Source organism: Neopsephotus bourkii, unplaced genomic scaffold, assembly GCF_033783945.1.
Source record: "Neopsephotus bourkii isolate Nb327-2 ecotype Australia unplaced genomic scaffold, CSIRO-AGI_Nbou_v1 NB_384, whole genome shotgun sequence".
Taxonomy (NCBI): domain Eukaryota; kingdom Metazoa; phylum Chordata; class Aves; order Psittaciformes; family Psittacidae; genus Neopsephotus; species Neopsephotus bourkii.
In genome coordinates, this window is record NW_026900889.1 from 1,626,851 (window position 1) to 1,643,139 (window position 16,289).

Here is a 16,289-nt window from a genome sequence, read left to right on the forward strand (position 1 = left end):
TGAGTGCTTATGTGCCACCAAATCCTTGCTGGGATAGTAGACAGGCTCAGTGCCTGCGAGCCCATGGGCCGTGATCTTGCTTTTCTCACCCTCGGTGGCAATGGAGAGCTGCAGATCTCATTTCGGTTTCAATTTACCCTGGTTTACCTCACAGTCATGGAGGCAAGAATGAAACCTGTACCCTTGCCAGTGTTTTTCAGGCCGTGTACAACTTTTCCTTCTTATCCAATTAGGATCCCATCACACTCATCATCTTCTGCTTGTTCATTAATTTAATTAAATCATTAACAAATTAAACCATTAACATAATTAAAACAACAGAACTAACAAAGAAAACCCCCGATTCTGCTCACCGGATGCTTCAAACCTACGGACCCCAGTTAGATCCATGGCTCGCACTGTCTAAAAGGTGACCTAAGCACCCACCCAGCCGGGCTGTCGGCTCTCTGGCATGCCGTTTGTCATCGGCACGGTGCAATTACCACGGGCTTTAGTGGCACAATAAATACGAGAGCCCAGGTGGTGTCCACTTTCAGCTGTTTAATTGGAGAAATGAAAGATCCTGGAAGACACAGTCAACACCGAGGGTTTGTCAGCCTGCACAGAAGCTTTCGATAGCCCTGACCTTGAGGCCATCGCATTGCTCACCAGGAGTAAGAGTTTTTTATGACACAGAAGTGAAGAGCATCGATTTTTATAAAGGAAAATCATTTCATATGCAATATAAAGGGACAAAACGGCTCGCTCCAGTCTGAGAAGCTGGGAGTGCCGTGTACCAATCAATACAAATAATATCTTACACCATCCATTTTAATTCATGTAGAAGACACAGGTTGTGATTTCTTTTTTCCCTCTTTGGGAGCTACCACAAAAAAAAGATTTAGGGGATGGTTCCTCCAAAGCTCTCTGAGATTTGGTTTGGTTTTGGTGTGGTTTGGGGTTTATGATCACTTTAGACTCATGGGTTGGTGCTTTGGTGGCTTCAAGCTGAGGCGACTTGAGACCCACTTGTGACCCTGCTGCATGCATTTGGGGAGGAGGAAGTCTTCCAGGGTCTCATTCAAGTAACACTCCAAGAAAATACAGACGTTGGTTAGGACAGCAACCACAGGTGCAATTGGGTGGCTCACATCAACATCCCGCATTGAAAACCTCAGGATGAAGCTGCTGCCCCAAGCGGGATGGGCACTGAAGTAAAGCCCCACAGAGCAGAGGGCTCGCAAAGGAAGCGAACCCAAGCTCTGGGTGCTCTCAGACCTGACACAGAAGGGATGCTCCAGGCTGTCCCCTCTGTGCCCGGCACCATTGCTGAGGTATTCATGCAGTTTATGGTGAATGGGGGGTTTTTTGGTGGCCATCCTCTGATCCACTGCCCCTCATGGCAGAGCTGGTCCATGAAGGCAGGTCACGTGCTGCGGGAGGGCGTGAAGGCATTTTCCCGCCAAACGCACGCGCCGCCATTTTGTCTCCCTTTACCTCACGCCTTCCTCTCAGGGCGCTCCCTTCCCACCTCGGCTGTGCTCCTCCCCGGTCCCCTTTGTGGTAAGGGCACCTTCCTGGCACCATCACTGCCTGTGTGGGATGGCCACCATGTGCTGCTCGGGCAGGGAAAGCCAGGATGGTGGTGATGGCACCATGCAAGAGGAATCCCTTGAAACCTGGCTTTGGGGGGTGCAAGCTTGTCTGGCGTCAGGCACCAGCTTGGGGTGGGGTGATGGTGCCGAAGGCTTCCTACTTGTATTTAATATGCTACTTGTACTTTTATTTATTATACTACTTGTGTTTATTGTGACTGGCACGTTCTTTCTCCTTGAAGGTCTGTTCCTGGGTGGTGGTGAGATAAAAGTCCTTTTTCTCCCTCAGGCGCTCATCCCTGCCTCTGAGGTAAGGAATGGCTGCGACTGCTCATTGCAGCCTCCCCTGTCAGGGCTGCTTGAAACCCTAAGATACCTCTTAATCTCCCTTGGTTACACATGTTACCAGTGCTGTGTTCTCTAACTGTGGTGTGAGGTGTGCCATTTAACTGTATTTAACTTCTTCTGAGGGCAGAATATTAATATGCCTTGAAGGGATACTTGAGGGGACCTATTCCATATAACAGGATGGGAACACGCTTGAGGACCTCACTATAAGGCAAATTTGGGCTATCTTTCTCTGAGTTTAGTTTGAAATGCTCTTTTAGAAGCCACTTCTCAGATAAATGCTTGCCTCTTTTAATGTGCAGATTGCCAATTTCTGTACAACACTGCTGCTAGGTTTAACCATTCTCACGCAAGGTATAAAGACTGTAAAAGCCATTCAGGACCTTGGTTATAAAGCTTGAACAGGGCTCTTCTGGACAATATCACTTCTCTCATATTAAAATTTGGACAACTCGATGGATCCTCTCACAGAAAACTAGAATCTGACAGCTATTTGTTAAATATCAATAATGTCTCTGGGGGTATCCATGAACTAATAAGAGGTATTCAGATGGGTTAACAAAGCACCCATGGCCTGACTTGGGCATCCATAGAGAAGACCTGAGTGTGCAGTAACTCACAGGAATGCTATGTTGGCAGCTTGAAAAATAACCTATTTTTACCAGTTTATTTTAATAAATTCAAAACTTTTCTGCTTTGAGGAAAGAAAGAACTCCCGTTTTCAAGTAGTTTAATATTAAGCCCAAAACCTCAATTAAGGTGGTCTGCAACCCAACACTTTTCTTTCCTCCCATGTAAATGGCCTTTTATATATGAACTGCCTCATTAAATTCAGCTGGATTTCCCAGACAGAAGGAGGGTAAATATTTTTCAGAGGCTGGTGCTAATGGAGTCATTTAATGGCAAATAAATAAATCACAATTACAGACCTTTATTTGAGAAGCACAGGTAGAGCAGTTACAGTCAAATTCATAACTTACCTTGCCAAACACAAGCTATAAAGAATTGTCTGCTTCAGATGGCTGGAAAGTCTTTTTATTGGAAACAGATGCTATTTAGGTCAAAACATTTGTGTTAAAAAATGACTTGTTATTCTCCCTATGAATGGTTTTAAGTGATTTGTTTGGGTTTTTAAAATATCTAAATCAGTTTTCTCAAGTTACAGATCAAGAATGGCTTATTCTAGTTCAACACAGGACTTTGTCGCACTTTCAGATCTGCATCCAAGTCTTGCTCGTCCTGTAAGTCTCATAGACATAGTACTTTTGTTCCCAAATGAAATTGTATATGACTGTATTATATTACTGCAAAATTATGTAATTGATGTATATTTAGATACTAACAGCATTAGTGTAATTGTTAGATATAAAGTACCTTACCTTCTTTGTGGATAAACCAGCAAAATGAAAATTGATGCTGCTGTTGTCCATAGTATGTGGATGCCACAACTATAGATATTGACTGGACAATTCAATGTCTGAAAGTATCAGAGGCTTCTTTGTAATGTTTTAAATGGATGCTGAATTAGTAAAGTCATGTACAGAGTCAGCATTATGTAGTCACAATACATCCATAACCCACAATAGTCTTTCACAACAGGCTATGAACCCAAGTCCTGCAGTCTTTACTTGTGTTCTCAATCCCTCTGAGCTAAATAACATAGTCCTGGATCATTCAAACAAAACTCTTGTTGAATGGTATGGCATTTTACCTGGATAACAATCTCACAGTTGCATGTCGGAGAGGATCACTTCTGCTGTCCCTTTAGAACAAAAAGCAGGTTTTGTACTCAGCTTACAAGGAGCTAAGAATTTTGCTCGTAGGAGGGCAGGAGAATAAGACGAACTAAAAAGTAAACTTAACAAACAGCAAAGCTTTATGCTTAGCAAATTCATACAGATGTTTAAATATGATTACTTTATTGTTGTTGTCTTGATGTGAGTGATGACTATCATCACTGGAGTGGGAGCTGAACAAGAAGTGTGCTTTAAAACTCACTATTATTCTTTTGGGGTTTTAGATGATTGAATAAAACCCAGGAAGTCTGAGGAGTGGAATTTTTCATTCTCTTCTCTCCAAGATGATGTTTTAATACAGGAAGGAGAAGGCTGCAATATTCTCTGTTGCAGTATATCCCACCATCACTGTGCAGCCCAATAGCAATAAAGTGTCTTCTGAGCATTCAGTGCTGCTGGGAGCTGGAGCCTGGAGAGCTAAACAGAGGCAGCAGATCCCCATGGATACCCCACGAGCTGTAGTGTGGAGTTACAGCCCTGTCTCCCTGTGCAGCTTAAAGTAGCTGCCCTGTGGAAGTCCTGATGCTTGTGAAAAGAGCAAAACCAACTTTTTCTATTCCCAAAGCTTTGTATTTGAGAGGGGCAGAATATATCCCTTTTCCCCTCATATATTTTAAACAACTGAAAGAGAAATCACGGAAAAGGGATGAACTAGAAGAAGGAGGTTTATATTCCCTCAGAGCGGTACTGTATGCTCTTTCCAACTTTTTATAAACTCCTGGTCTCCTGCAAAGCTCGTTTAATCTGTCATTCCCAGTTACTCTCAAATCGAGTGATCCTCTAATTCGGTTAAAAGCATTTATTTTACAAAGAAAACTCATCTTGAGTATTGCAATTAGCAACATATGGAATCATAGAACCATAGACTAAAGTAGTTTTATAAAAAGCAATTCACTAGCATCTCCTGGTTGAAAGGTCTGTGTGTGTTCAGGACGTTAAAGCAGCTGAGCACACATCATTCACAGAATCAAAATATAGTTCTTTTCCCTTGCAGTTTATTTTTTAACAGCGAAATGGATCAAAGCCCCAGAAACTTTCAGTGTGTTAATGCTGTAGTCTCATGATCCGGTTGAACAACCTTAAGCAATGCCCTGCCAAAAAAGGCAGGCTGGCCTGCTTCCTCCTGCAGGCAGTTCCGCTCCTCCTCCAGCAGTGCAACTGGTGCTTGTGTAGTTGCACAATAAGCTGATCAAGGAAATGATCTCTGCAAGTTTTTTCTACCCTCTTTCTCCTCACCACCACCCTCCCCCCCCAAAAAAAAATAGTTTCCAGCCAGATCACTTCCTTCTCGCAGCTTGCTGGGTAGGCTGAGTGCTAATATGAGAGGGAGGTGAACAAATTTGCAGCAGGGAGAGGGGAGACCTCCTTTGGAAACTACAGATTTCCAGCAGCTTAATTCATGTGAAAAGTCATTCTAAATGTCAGCTTTTTTGACTGGCAGTACAGGGTGTGTTGCACTCTGATCCAATTGAATTTTATTTTTAGGAAACAGAACCAAGAAGAGAAAAATCAAATCCTAATCTAAATCACTGCATGTTGTTTTCAGATAGAAAGTATTCTGTTAAAAGGACTTGGAAGAACTAGGATGTCAACACTGTTCATTCTCATCACTATAGGATAAGACAGTTACCTTGCTCCATCTAGTGATTCAAAGTAAATTGGGAACGTAGGATCTCATTTCTGAGCACACATCACTATTGTCACAGTCAGCAGGCTGCATGGCTCTGTGAACAGGGCAAAATCCAGCTCGTGTGGGTTATTAAACAGTTACTCTGCCCCTTCCCTTGCTGCGATGAGGAAGTCGTGTTTGGAAGGACTTCTGCAGTACTGCAGTGTCAGTCTGGCCTTGCTTCCGTACCAGCTTTCACTGCTTACCTCTTAAATCCCAACCTAGCACTGCAATACTCTTCTACTTCTTTTTGATTAGAAACCCCACCATCACACAGCTATATATTAGCTATAAATATAAGCTATATAAATAAGATATAAATATATCTTTCTCCCTCAGCTGCTAGTAGTTTTGTTTGACAATTGAGACTGGGCCACTTTTGCATAACAAATACAGGTTTAGCAAAGCAGAATAAGATTGATTTTACTTTGGATCATCCAAAAAGTTTATTTCCTACACTCCCTTTGTAGTTGGTTATGAGAGACAGGCAGCAGGAAAGAGGCACCTGTAGAAATTAATGTTGCTTAGCTGAGGACAGGATAAATAGCCCTCCCTGTGGATGTGCGCGTGTGGATCTCAGTGCTGACAGCAGGGGAAACCTTGGATGCTTAACTGCAAAATAAATCCTGTCCAGACTTTTCATGGTGCATTTAAGGAGATCTGAGACCTGTGCAGAGAGCATGAAACAACATGATTGCTGCCTACCTGAGGAGAGATTGCTGTAGAACAGCCAAAATAGTGAATGTTTGGAGTGAACTTTTGTCCTCCCATTGTCTTTACAACCAGAACCAGATGTATTTCTTTTAATATTTTTATTAGTCACTCTTTTTTTTATTCAGGGAAAATTGTATGTTTGTGTTTTAGGTCTTAGTTCATATGGCATTGTGGAATAAATAGATTAACATGATTACTAGTCAGAAACATGTTTATTATCATCAGTAGAGTACAAGTCCACGAAATCTAATTCTTCATATACATCTGTGTTTAATACTTGTATTCTATAATCTTTTTATTTTTCAGAATGTAATCGGTGTGGTTATTGGGAAAACAGATGTCAGAGGCTTTCCAGACAGAAAAAGTACAGTCCCTTTTAACTGGTTTTACTTCATTTTCTTATACAGTACAATTTGGCATCTATGACTAAAATCAACATTTAAATGATAAACAGACTTCTTAGTGTAAAATGGATAGAGTAAAAATGCACAAAAGAAATGTGTGTGTTTGGAAACCAAGATGAAAGAGCAGCATCAGTTTGGCTAAACCTTATCAATTAGACTTTGCTTGGAAAAACTCCATTATGGAAGTGTTTCAGGGTCTGAAAAGATCGTGCTGATATGGACCCACTGATAGAAATAGTGCCAGAATTGATCTGGGCCCTCTGTGTTCATTCTTTCTTAAAACAGAAATGTTTTAAGGAGATGTTTTGAGGAGTGAAACAAGTAATTTCTGGTCTGAGTAGTGCCAGAATTGATCTGGGCCCTTTGTGTTCATTCTTTCTTAAAACAGAAATGTTTTAAGGAGATGTTTTGAGGAGTGAAACAAGTAATTTCTGGTCTGAGTAGTGCCAGCTTCATCTTATTTTATGCTCCTAAAGAAAAAATGTGAATAATACATTGTTAACCCAGCATTAGCTGGAAACTGAAGCGACATATCTACAGCTCAGGGTTCATATAGACACTGTTAGGAAGCATCTCCAGTCCTAGAGAGCCGTTCCAGCCCTATGTGAAGGGCTCCTTGGCAACATGCAGAGCTGTCCTAGGGGTGAATTAGAAGCAAGTCACCATGGGACACTTCTACATAGTGTGAAAAGTGTATTCGTATTTGTGCCTCCATGGGACTGCCATCAAATTATGCTTACTCTGTGGATCACTATACAGTTTTCATTGATAATTTAAAATAACATATTGCATAATGCTGTATGATCCATGGGAAGCTGGAAGAGAAAAGAGACTGAGACCCTCTTAACCCTGAACTTCCCATAGAGCTGGAAACACTTTGCTTTATTCTGTTAAACCCCTGGACAGCAATGCTGCCTGGGATCTGCAGCCTGGTATGCCATCGTGGTGGTTTTCTATGTTATTGTGGTGGCCTTAGAGTACAAATATCTCAAGATGTGGGCACAGCCATATCAGGGCAGCCTACCTGCTGCAAAATTTGGGCTACTGCATACACTGGTTCATAGTGTTGTTTCATGCATTAGTCCTGGTTCTGCGTTTGCCTTGAATGGACTGGATGCTCTTTATTTCTCGTCATTGGATCTGTAAGTTTATGTGGTGCTGCCCCAAATTAAATGAATGTCTGCACGGATGGGATCGTGCAGGTACAACCCTAGCACGAGTAGTACAACCCCATTCATGAACACCAGTGTGTTTACTGAACAGTCTGCTGACCTCTAGTGGGACTCTCCAGAATGCGGGCTGTAAAATCATGACAAAACTCAGGAAAACCTCCGAATAGCAGGTTATAGCCATATATTCCAGATTGAAATCAATCAAGCTGTGCTAATGAACTGTAACAGTGCTGTTTATTTTTGCAGACATTGGGTCTGAAAGATACACCTTCAGTTTTACTATTCGTGATTCACCAACTTACTTCATAAATGTAAATTCTTGGGGCAGAGAAGAGTACATTAAATCCCTTTCAGAAAGCTTCAGAGTTGGTGACTGTGGTAAGTTGTTTATTCTTAATGGTTTCTTTTGAATGTGTTTTGGGTATTTTTTTCGAGTACATCAGTGTTATATGAGTTTGTGGTTTTGCTCTATTTTTCTCTGAGGACTCAGAAAACATTCTAATTGGAAGCAAATTGTTCAGTTATGTTACGTATAAAGAGGAAAGGAATAAGATTTCAAGGATTTAAATTCAAAATCAGTAAATATGTCAACAAAAAGACCAGACACAAACCACTGAATGCAGCCACCCAGAACCTACCTAATGATCTAAGTTCTTATATTTGGTTCTTATAAATGATGAAAAATGAACTCTCTAAAGTAGTTTGGTGTTCTATTTGTCTTCATTTAGTTTTGGATGTGACTATGATTGTTCATACAAACACAACAAGAATCATATACATTTATAGTATGTGCTTTTGTTAATAGAAAGACCTTGCTGCCCATGGTTGTTAGTTCAGAGTGTTTGGATAAAATACTTGAGTACACACATGAAAACTTGGTGTTGGTTTGTTTCCATTTGGTGTCTCGAGGACTCCTGTGGGAGTCTGGCTATAATGTCGGCTGTCTGGACAGATACAGTTTTCAGTATGAAAACATTTGGCAGCAGTTATTGCATGTACCTTTTCCATTATCAACCTCAAAAACAGCCATTCTTAAAAACATCTCTCTTTATATGTATCTACGTTCAGTTTTATAACATCACTTATCAATGTTTTATTTTAGTTACAATTGAAAATCCTTTAATTCAGTCGAAGGAAGCAGAAAGAGAAGAGAAATTCAACCCTGTAACTCCTAGGTAAATTTAAAGCACAGACTGGTAGTTCTTTCCAGAAAGATCTAAGTTAATACTTGCTTTAGATACCAGCCAAGGATTTGGGGTTAGTTGTGCTATGTAGCTGTACATTACTCCTTGTATTCAACCATCTATGGTCAAATATCTCAAAGGAGAATATATTTCTCAGTATATGATCTTAAAGTAATAATGCTCTGTGTAACTAGAGTAAATTTAATTCTTTGGGTAAAGCCTATTAAAACTGAAATTGACGTATGTATGTTGCCTTTCAGTGTGTTCTGTAAAATCTGGACCGTTTGAAGCAGTATATGAAATGAATATTTTAAGTCATAATTTAGATATGGTTTAGTTCCATTTATATGGCTAAGATACAGGCTAATAGACCTCCTCTTTAACTAGTGTTTATTTCCTAATTGGTCATTTTCTAATATTTGTAATCATATGGCAGGCATAAGAATATTGTATACATGTACATAAAAATAAGAAGTTTTATGTCCCGGTTTATTGACCATCTCTAAGCATTGTAGCAAATGTGTAGCTGTAGAAGATACACTCAGTTTCTGGCTAAGCAGAAAGAAGAACAAATGAGAGAGAGAAATTTTACTGAGGGAAAGTGCTCCTCTTAAATCTATAGATTTCATAAGCATTTGTAAAATATATTTATACTGAAGACATCAACTGTATCTTATTTCTGCTGGCTAACAGCGTGTCATAAATATTCCTGAGGTCGTGGAGCTATTACTTTTGAAAGCACCTTACCAAATCCAGTCTGACTGTAGCTATGTCACGATGCCAAAACCTCTCATTACCTGGATTACAGACATTTCAGAACTGATTTTATTTTTAGTGGTTGATAAAGGCTGAAAGGTTTGAAATATATATTGTCCATTGCTAGCAATTCACACTGGCTTTTCAGTTCTGTGTATAAAGTACATGAAAATAAGTTTTCGTTAGAGAAAAGTATATAGTTTTATTTTAGAGCAAATTAATTCCAACTTTTCCTCATCTTTAAGGAAAACACTAGATGAATAAACCAGCAGTTATTTCCTCATGTGAACTGAATGAACATTTTACACTGTTGATATCCTGGTGAGTGAAATGTTTATCCGTGTGCTTCGTTTTGTGTATACTATCTAGTTGCTACAAACTAATCCTCAGTGAAAACCACTCAGTCGTCAGAACGTTTTCCTGTTATGAAATGGACACCAAACTGCTTTCTCTGCTGCATCTGCCTGTCAAGGACCCTCAGGATTATTATTCACTGGGTGATATCATTGCAAATGGACAGAGCCTTGATGGAAGGATCCTTAATCTGCTTGCAGCTGTCATGTCAGTAAGTTCAAGAGCCACAAGAATCATGTTTCTCTACTGTACCATAGGTAACTTACTGTTTGGTTTGGGTTTTTTTGTGGTCTACAGGGTTTTAACTCCCCCCTCCCGCCACCCCCCCCCCCCTTTTTAAACTCTTCTATTTTCTCAGTTAATCACTTTCATTCTCCCAAACACTTGCTAGAGGAAAAAGTGACTATTTCCCTTTCTTCTTAAAGGTTGGGGAGCCAAAGTATTTCATTACTTCAGACAAAAGGAAAGGTCAGAGGTGTGAAGTAAAGCTGTATGATGAAACAGAGATGTCTTTTCCAATAGTCTGGTAAAATGGTTTTCTTTCAATTCATTGAAATACACAAAATAATGCAAAAGTAGGTAAAGAAATTAACTATAATACATACTGCTACCACACTGTTAAATGTATGGTTATTTGGGTGGGAACTCTGATGTACACTGAACAGAGGCTCAAAAAAGAGATATAGTTACATTTTTTAATGTGGAACTTTGAACCAATTCAGGCAATGGCATTTAAAACCAGCTGCAAAGGCAACACATCTTCCATAAACTAGGGGGGGAAGGAGGAATATGCTTCATTTTTGAAGCCAAGCAGAATGAACAAGTGGAATAGAAAGAGGTTGGAAGAGTTTTTAAGTGTTTAAAATAACACAAAAAACATTTTGATGCTACTTTGGCCATACTGTCACACTGTATTGCATTTACAAACATGGCTATGTCTATACCACTTATCCATGTACATAGTGACTTGTTTACACAGGAATATTTGCATTTTGCCCATTGTTTGTTCAATAAACATATGGCTTATCTCTGTGCAAGGGTATGTGGGCACTCAATTGCAGTGGGTTTGCTGTTTGTTGGTGAAAATGACCTTTGCTTCCTAGGTAGAAGTAACAAGATAGCATTGTGCTCTGTGGCTGAGTCAGAAACTATTATCAGTCCATGTAATGCTTAACATAGTTAATGTATACACACAAACACACATAAGCATCTATGGTGTGAAGTTTGCTTGCCCTTGAGCTCCCACTGATGTTAACTTGCAGCAGCACCTCCAACAGTCTTGTTTCTATGCTGGTATGTGGTGATACAGAGCTGTACACCTCAGGAGTGCTCAGAAGCAGAGACAAGCTGCGGTTACTGTGGTTGCACTCAGCTATGTCCTTTGCACACTCGTGGAGTCCTCTGTAGAGTCAGAGATTCAGGAAATCCTTGAGCAACAGCACTGTACTGAGGAGATCTCAGAGGCTGTCACTGAAGAGGTGGCTGAGCGATGTTAAATGAAAAGCAAATATCTTAAAACCTTTTCCAAGGGTTAAGAAAAAACCCACCAGAACAGAACTGTGATTTGGCAGTGTTCTTGTCATCCAGACTCATGAGAAATTGAATGAGATTTCATCAAGGGGCCTAACCATCAAATTATCATTCTTGAGGGATACCACTGACCTCACTCGAGTCTCATCATCCACAGCTACAAGGATTCCAGTGCTGGAAAGCTGGCTGAACATCTGGCCCAGTGATGGGAGCAATCGGCTTGTACTCACAGAAGAGGCTCAGCTGATAAGCAGTTATTTTAACTGTGATTTGTTTAGTTAGAAATTACTGTTGTCCAAACTCTGAAATACAGTATTTTTCCAGGTTTATTCTGTATTTAATGATTTTGAACAATCTAATAACCCTTTATCCTGTTTGGCACAGAATAAAATAGGGGCTGTGTTAGACTATACATAAAGCATCCTGGCTGGCTGCAGACTAGATACCTGTGGCTACACCTGGCATTTCATTTGTGTGTCCATGTAACAAGGCAGTTGTATCCCCTTTGATCAATTCAGTTATAACTGTATTACTTAGTGGTTAAATACTTAACAGTTTCAGTGCTGTTTCAAAACTGTTTTCATGCATTAACTTTTTTTTTCATGTAGTTGGGATAATGAATCCATCCAGCTTGCACAGAGTTGGATCCCACGAGAAACAGGTGAAATAGTCTGGCTTTTGTGGTTTTTACTGTAGTTCTTCACATGATACTTATTTTACAATAACATTTTCGTGGGGTTTTTGTGCACAGTGATATTTGCATCAGATGTGAAGATAAATTTTGACAAATTTAGGAACTGTATGACTGCAACTGTGATATCAAAAACCATCATTACAACTAATCCAGGTAAGTGCTGGGGCAGTATTGCTTTGCTATTAGTAATCATTTCAGGCTAGAATGCAAGGATAAATTGATTTGAGGCCTGATTTTTCTTGCGTGCTTGCTTAAGAAAGCTCCCTGCTTCTTGCCAAGTAGTGACCAATGCTTTTAGCTTCCACTGTTTTATCTTTTTATTTTATTTGGTTTATTATTTTATCTAAGGAGCCTTCATATATTCCATATTAAAGTAATAAAGAGAAAAGCATCTCTTGGCTCATTCCAAGGGACCATGCGTTGGTGCTACCAGCATAAAAAGCTGTAAAATATAATTATGTTGATATTTTTACATTCTACATATACTAATAGCTTTAAAAAAATTATTTTTCAAGAAACAGCAGAAGCAAATGTTCTCTTCAGCTTCATAAAAGAGAGCGCACAATCAGGAGGCTTGTATGACAAAGTGATGCAGCAGTCAAAAGACTCTGTTAACTGTAAGCATGGATCCAGACACTTTGATTTTACTGAACTCTAGTGTAGCTTCATAGTGCAGCTGAAGCATCAGGTTCTTGCTCTGTGTGCTCATAGAAACAAAACTGAGGTGGCTGAATATTTAGAGTTTGCACTGTTGTTACCGGGGGTGTTCCTTATATCATCAGTTCTGTATCTTCAGGGTTGATGTCTGTAACAATAAGTACAAAAAATGGAGATGGAAAGTTTATGTCAAACTCATTTTGAGGGATACAAAGATGTAGTAGTAGATATTTTCCTATTTCTAGTCCCCTTTTGTTTTACTTTTTGTCCCTAAACAATAAGCCTGCTTCAAAGGGGGGGGGGGGGGGTGGAGTGGAGAATGGGGCTTTTCTGATGCTTTAGGTCAAATTCTTTCCTTTTTATTCCCTCAAGATCCTTTTCTGTCGTTGCTCTTCTGCATTGTTTCTTTCTCAGATGCACTTAACATGTCTTTTAAACTTCTAGTGGAGACTATAGTTGATGTTTATACTGTGGAACAGCTGAAGGAAAAAGCTTTACAGAGTGATGTGAAACTTGAAACCATCTATGGAGTTATTTATGGATACATTTCTACTCTGAACATTGATGATAATGCATCTAAAGTTGTGCGCAACAGATGGTAAGCAACTGCCTGATTTAAATCTGTAATAAGAAGTGCTTGTCCATCCTCCCCTGATCTAAATTGGATAAACCAGTATTTTAGTCCAGTTCCAGACAAGGAATTAAACTTCTCTGGAGGATGCCATGTGCATATCTGCTGTCTAGACTTCCAGAAGTAGCAAGGAAGAGTTGGCTTTATGAATGACTTGCTCTTTCTGGTCCTAGAGGAGTGAAGGAAAAAGAGGCCATTTTGACTCAGACTTAAAAGTTTAGAAGATGAAGAATTTCTTTAAAGATTAAAAGTCTCGGGAAAATCTCAGTCTAGAAAACAATTTCAACCAAGGATGAAATGCTTTAATATATGTATTAATTATCTTCTTATGTTTCAGTTCAACGTGTCGTTTCATAGTGAATGAAGTGTCAAACACATGCACTTTCTGCAGTGATACCTCTTCAGACCTAAAGTCCATTTTTGCAAGCTTTGAGATACCTATTGATGTGACAGATCACACAGGCACTCTTTATTCTTGTTACCTGTCTGACTGTGTGGCTGAGGAAGCATTAGGATGCACAGTAAGTGGAAAGGAATTAGGTTGTTCTGATTTGATCTGAGCTGTGAAGCTGGATGAAAATTACAGATGCATGTAAATGTTCTTTGTGTATATATGTGTGTACTGGTTAAAAACTGCATGTATATATTAATATACACCCCCACACACACACATGGCTTTTTAACAAATCAGAAGTTAAAGTCAGTAGTTGCTAAGAAGAAATGTGTTAAATATAAGAGTGAACACCCTGAATACTACTTCATTTTCATTAATTCACACTTTGCTGAGAACACATTTAGGATTCCCTAACTTTGATTCTCAGATACCCTGCAATTTATCCTGATTAATCTGACTTTCTTGGTAGATATATCACACCAAACACCATGTTAAATAGAAAAAATACAGCTTAGAAATGCCTAAAAATGTGCAAGATGTTCTTTTCATCACCATTTTGTTGCAGAGCGCTGTTCTAATTGTATGCTGAGGAGGTGTTCTGTGCTGTCCTGTTGTTAACAGGTCCAGGAATTCCTCGCTCTTGCAGAGGACAAGAAGACTGCATTGAAATGGCAACTTCTTTTGGAACGAAGCAAGATTTATTTTAAAGTTAGTATCTGAGGTTAATTGAAAGCAGGGGCTGTTTCCCAGCAGTATATTTAGTACTGACAAATGCCATGTCGATTCTGCTGAACTCTTAAAAATTAGGATTAGGTTTTGCATGTATTCTGAACGTTCCCAGTAAACAGTCTTTGTCATATTTCCAGTATTAGAGGAAGTCCCTGCAGGATCAGATGTATCCAGGCCCCTTCCAGGCAAATTAGGGAAGACACAAACTGCTCTTGGCCAGTCCTGATTCAGGGGCTGGCTTTCCAAAAGTACACACGATTTATGCTCAGTAATGATCTTTACTCATGATTTTATACATGATTTTTACTCAGTCACTGACTTCTATGGCTGCAGGTTTATAACAAATAAAGTTAACATATCAGTTGGCAAGAATAAGGTGCAGCCAATATATGTAACAAATTGTTTGTGGGGTTACCCAAGTACACTGCTCAGTTACCCGTATTTTTGGAAATAATGTGATTAAGTATGTTTAAAATCTGCAATTCTCCTTAAAGCAGCAATGATATTAGATTCACACACCTGGAGCAACTGCTGAAAGACCTGTCCTTATTTGCAATGTCCTTTACTTTTTTAACTGCATTGCTGTACTGGGGTCTTTTTCCATAGAACTGCCTGTTCTAGGATAACTCTAATCAGCTGGCACTGGAACTGGTGAGGCACTGGCACAGGTTGCCCAAAGAAGTGGTAAATGCTTCATCCTTGGCAGTGTTCCAGGCCAGGCTGGATGGGGCTTTGGAGCAACCAGTGTGAGGTGTCTCTACCCATGGCAGGGGGTTGGAACTGATGATCTTAAGGTCCTTTCCAACCCAAACCATCCTATGTTTCTATAAAATATTTATAACCAAATCTGTCAATGAAATATGCTGTGTGATATTTAAAGATAGTATGTTTCAAGTGCTATCCAGCAGTAAAAACAACGATCCTTTCTTATTTTTCCAGATTACTGTGTCACCCAGCTGGAGAACTGGAATGAAAGTAAATGTTCTTTCATGCAAACTGGCAGACCCTATCGAGGCAAGTCAAACCTTGCTCAGGAAAGAGATTGGAAATAAGAGTTTACGCCATTAATAACAGCCAGGAAAAGACTTCCATCACTGTATTATTAGAGGTAGAATATTGCTGTTGTTGTATTTTCTAAGTAGAAGGAACACGCATTACTAATACCTGTAAGTGGGCTTCTGTGTTGATCCTTTTCAGGTGATTGTACTTTAAGAAGTGTACTAGGGCCTCAGCTAAAGCAAAGTTATTTCCACTGAATTCAACCCCTTGCAAGGGGGGTGGAAGCTTCCTCTACTGTTAGAGTATCTCTGAAAGAATCAGAAACAACAAATAGTAGGAGACAGGTCTGTTGGAGTGCTGTGTTTTTAACTGCCTTGCTACTTACATGCTACTTCTGTGTTAGTTCAGCAAATAAAGACCCACTTTCAAATACTGCCTGGGTTTGTGGTTCATGTTGGTGAGTCCAAACTGGCAACTGCAGAGGCTTGGAACTAGCCCTCATGTTTCAAGTCTGCTTTTCTTTAGGGCAGACTAAGTCTGATTAGAGCAGTCATCAATTACAGAGGTCTCCAACAACGAATCAAGCTCAGACTATAAGCAGCAGAGAAGAAAGGACTCTCCTTCAACAGGATAGTTGTTCTTAGATGAACATGAAGAAAGAGGTATCCATGTTTTACCTTTCTC

At 39.7% G+C, this 16,289-nt stretch overlaps 1 protein-coding gene across 5 annotated transcripts; it reads left to right on the forward strand.

Moving 5' to 3' along the window:
• Positions 1-1,766: 1,766 nt before the first annotated feature.
• On the forward strand, positions 1,767-16,038 carry MEIOB (meiosis specific with OB-fold). Of its 5 annotated transcripts, none has more exons than XM_061349202.1 (14): positions 1,767-1,884; positions 3,088-3,163; positions 6,408-6,465; positions 7,924-8,055; positions 8,780-8,852; positions 9,987-10,182; positions 10,397-10,497; positions 12,110-12,162; positions 12,253-12,348; positions 12,711-12,812; positions 13,297-13,450; positions 13,821-14,004; positions 14,499-14,585; positions 15,546-16,038. In XM_061349202.1, the coding sequence occupies exons 2-14, from the start codon at positions 3,095-3,097 to the stop codon at positions 15,672-15,674; spliced, it is 1,434 nt and encodes a 477-aa protein (XP_061205186.1). In that variant the 5' UTR covers positions 1,767-1,884; positions 3,088-3,094; the 3' UTR covers positions 15,675-16,038. The 5 variants fall into 5 exon arrangements, with proteins under 5 accessions (XP_061205186.1, XP_061205184.1, XP_061205185.1 ...); XM_061349200.1 differs by having other exon boundaries at positions 1,806-1,884; positions 3,072-3,163; XM_061349201.1 differs by having other exon boundaries at positions 1,806-1,884; positions 3,082-3,163.
• The last annotated feature ends 251 nt before the right edge of the window (positions 16,039-16,289 follow it).

Coding starts and splice junctions, on each gene's coding strand:
- MEIOB (XM_061349202.1), top strand. CDS start 3,095: ATGGCTTATTCTAGTTCAACACAGGACTTTGTCGCACTTTCAGATCTG. Junction 8,056..8,779: donor CTTCAGAGTTGGTGACTGTG/GTAAGTTGTTTA, acceptor GTTTTATTTTAG/TTACAATTGAAAATCCTTTA. Junction 12,813..13,296: donor GTCAAAAGACTCTGTTAACT/GTAAGCATGGAT, acceptor TTAAACTTCTAG/TGGAGACTATAGTTGATGTT.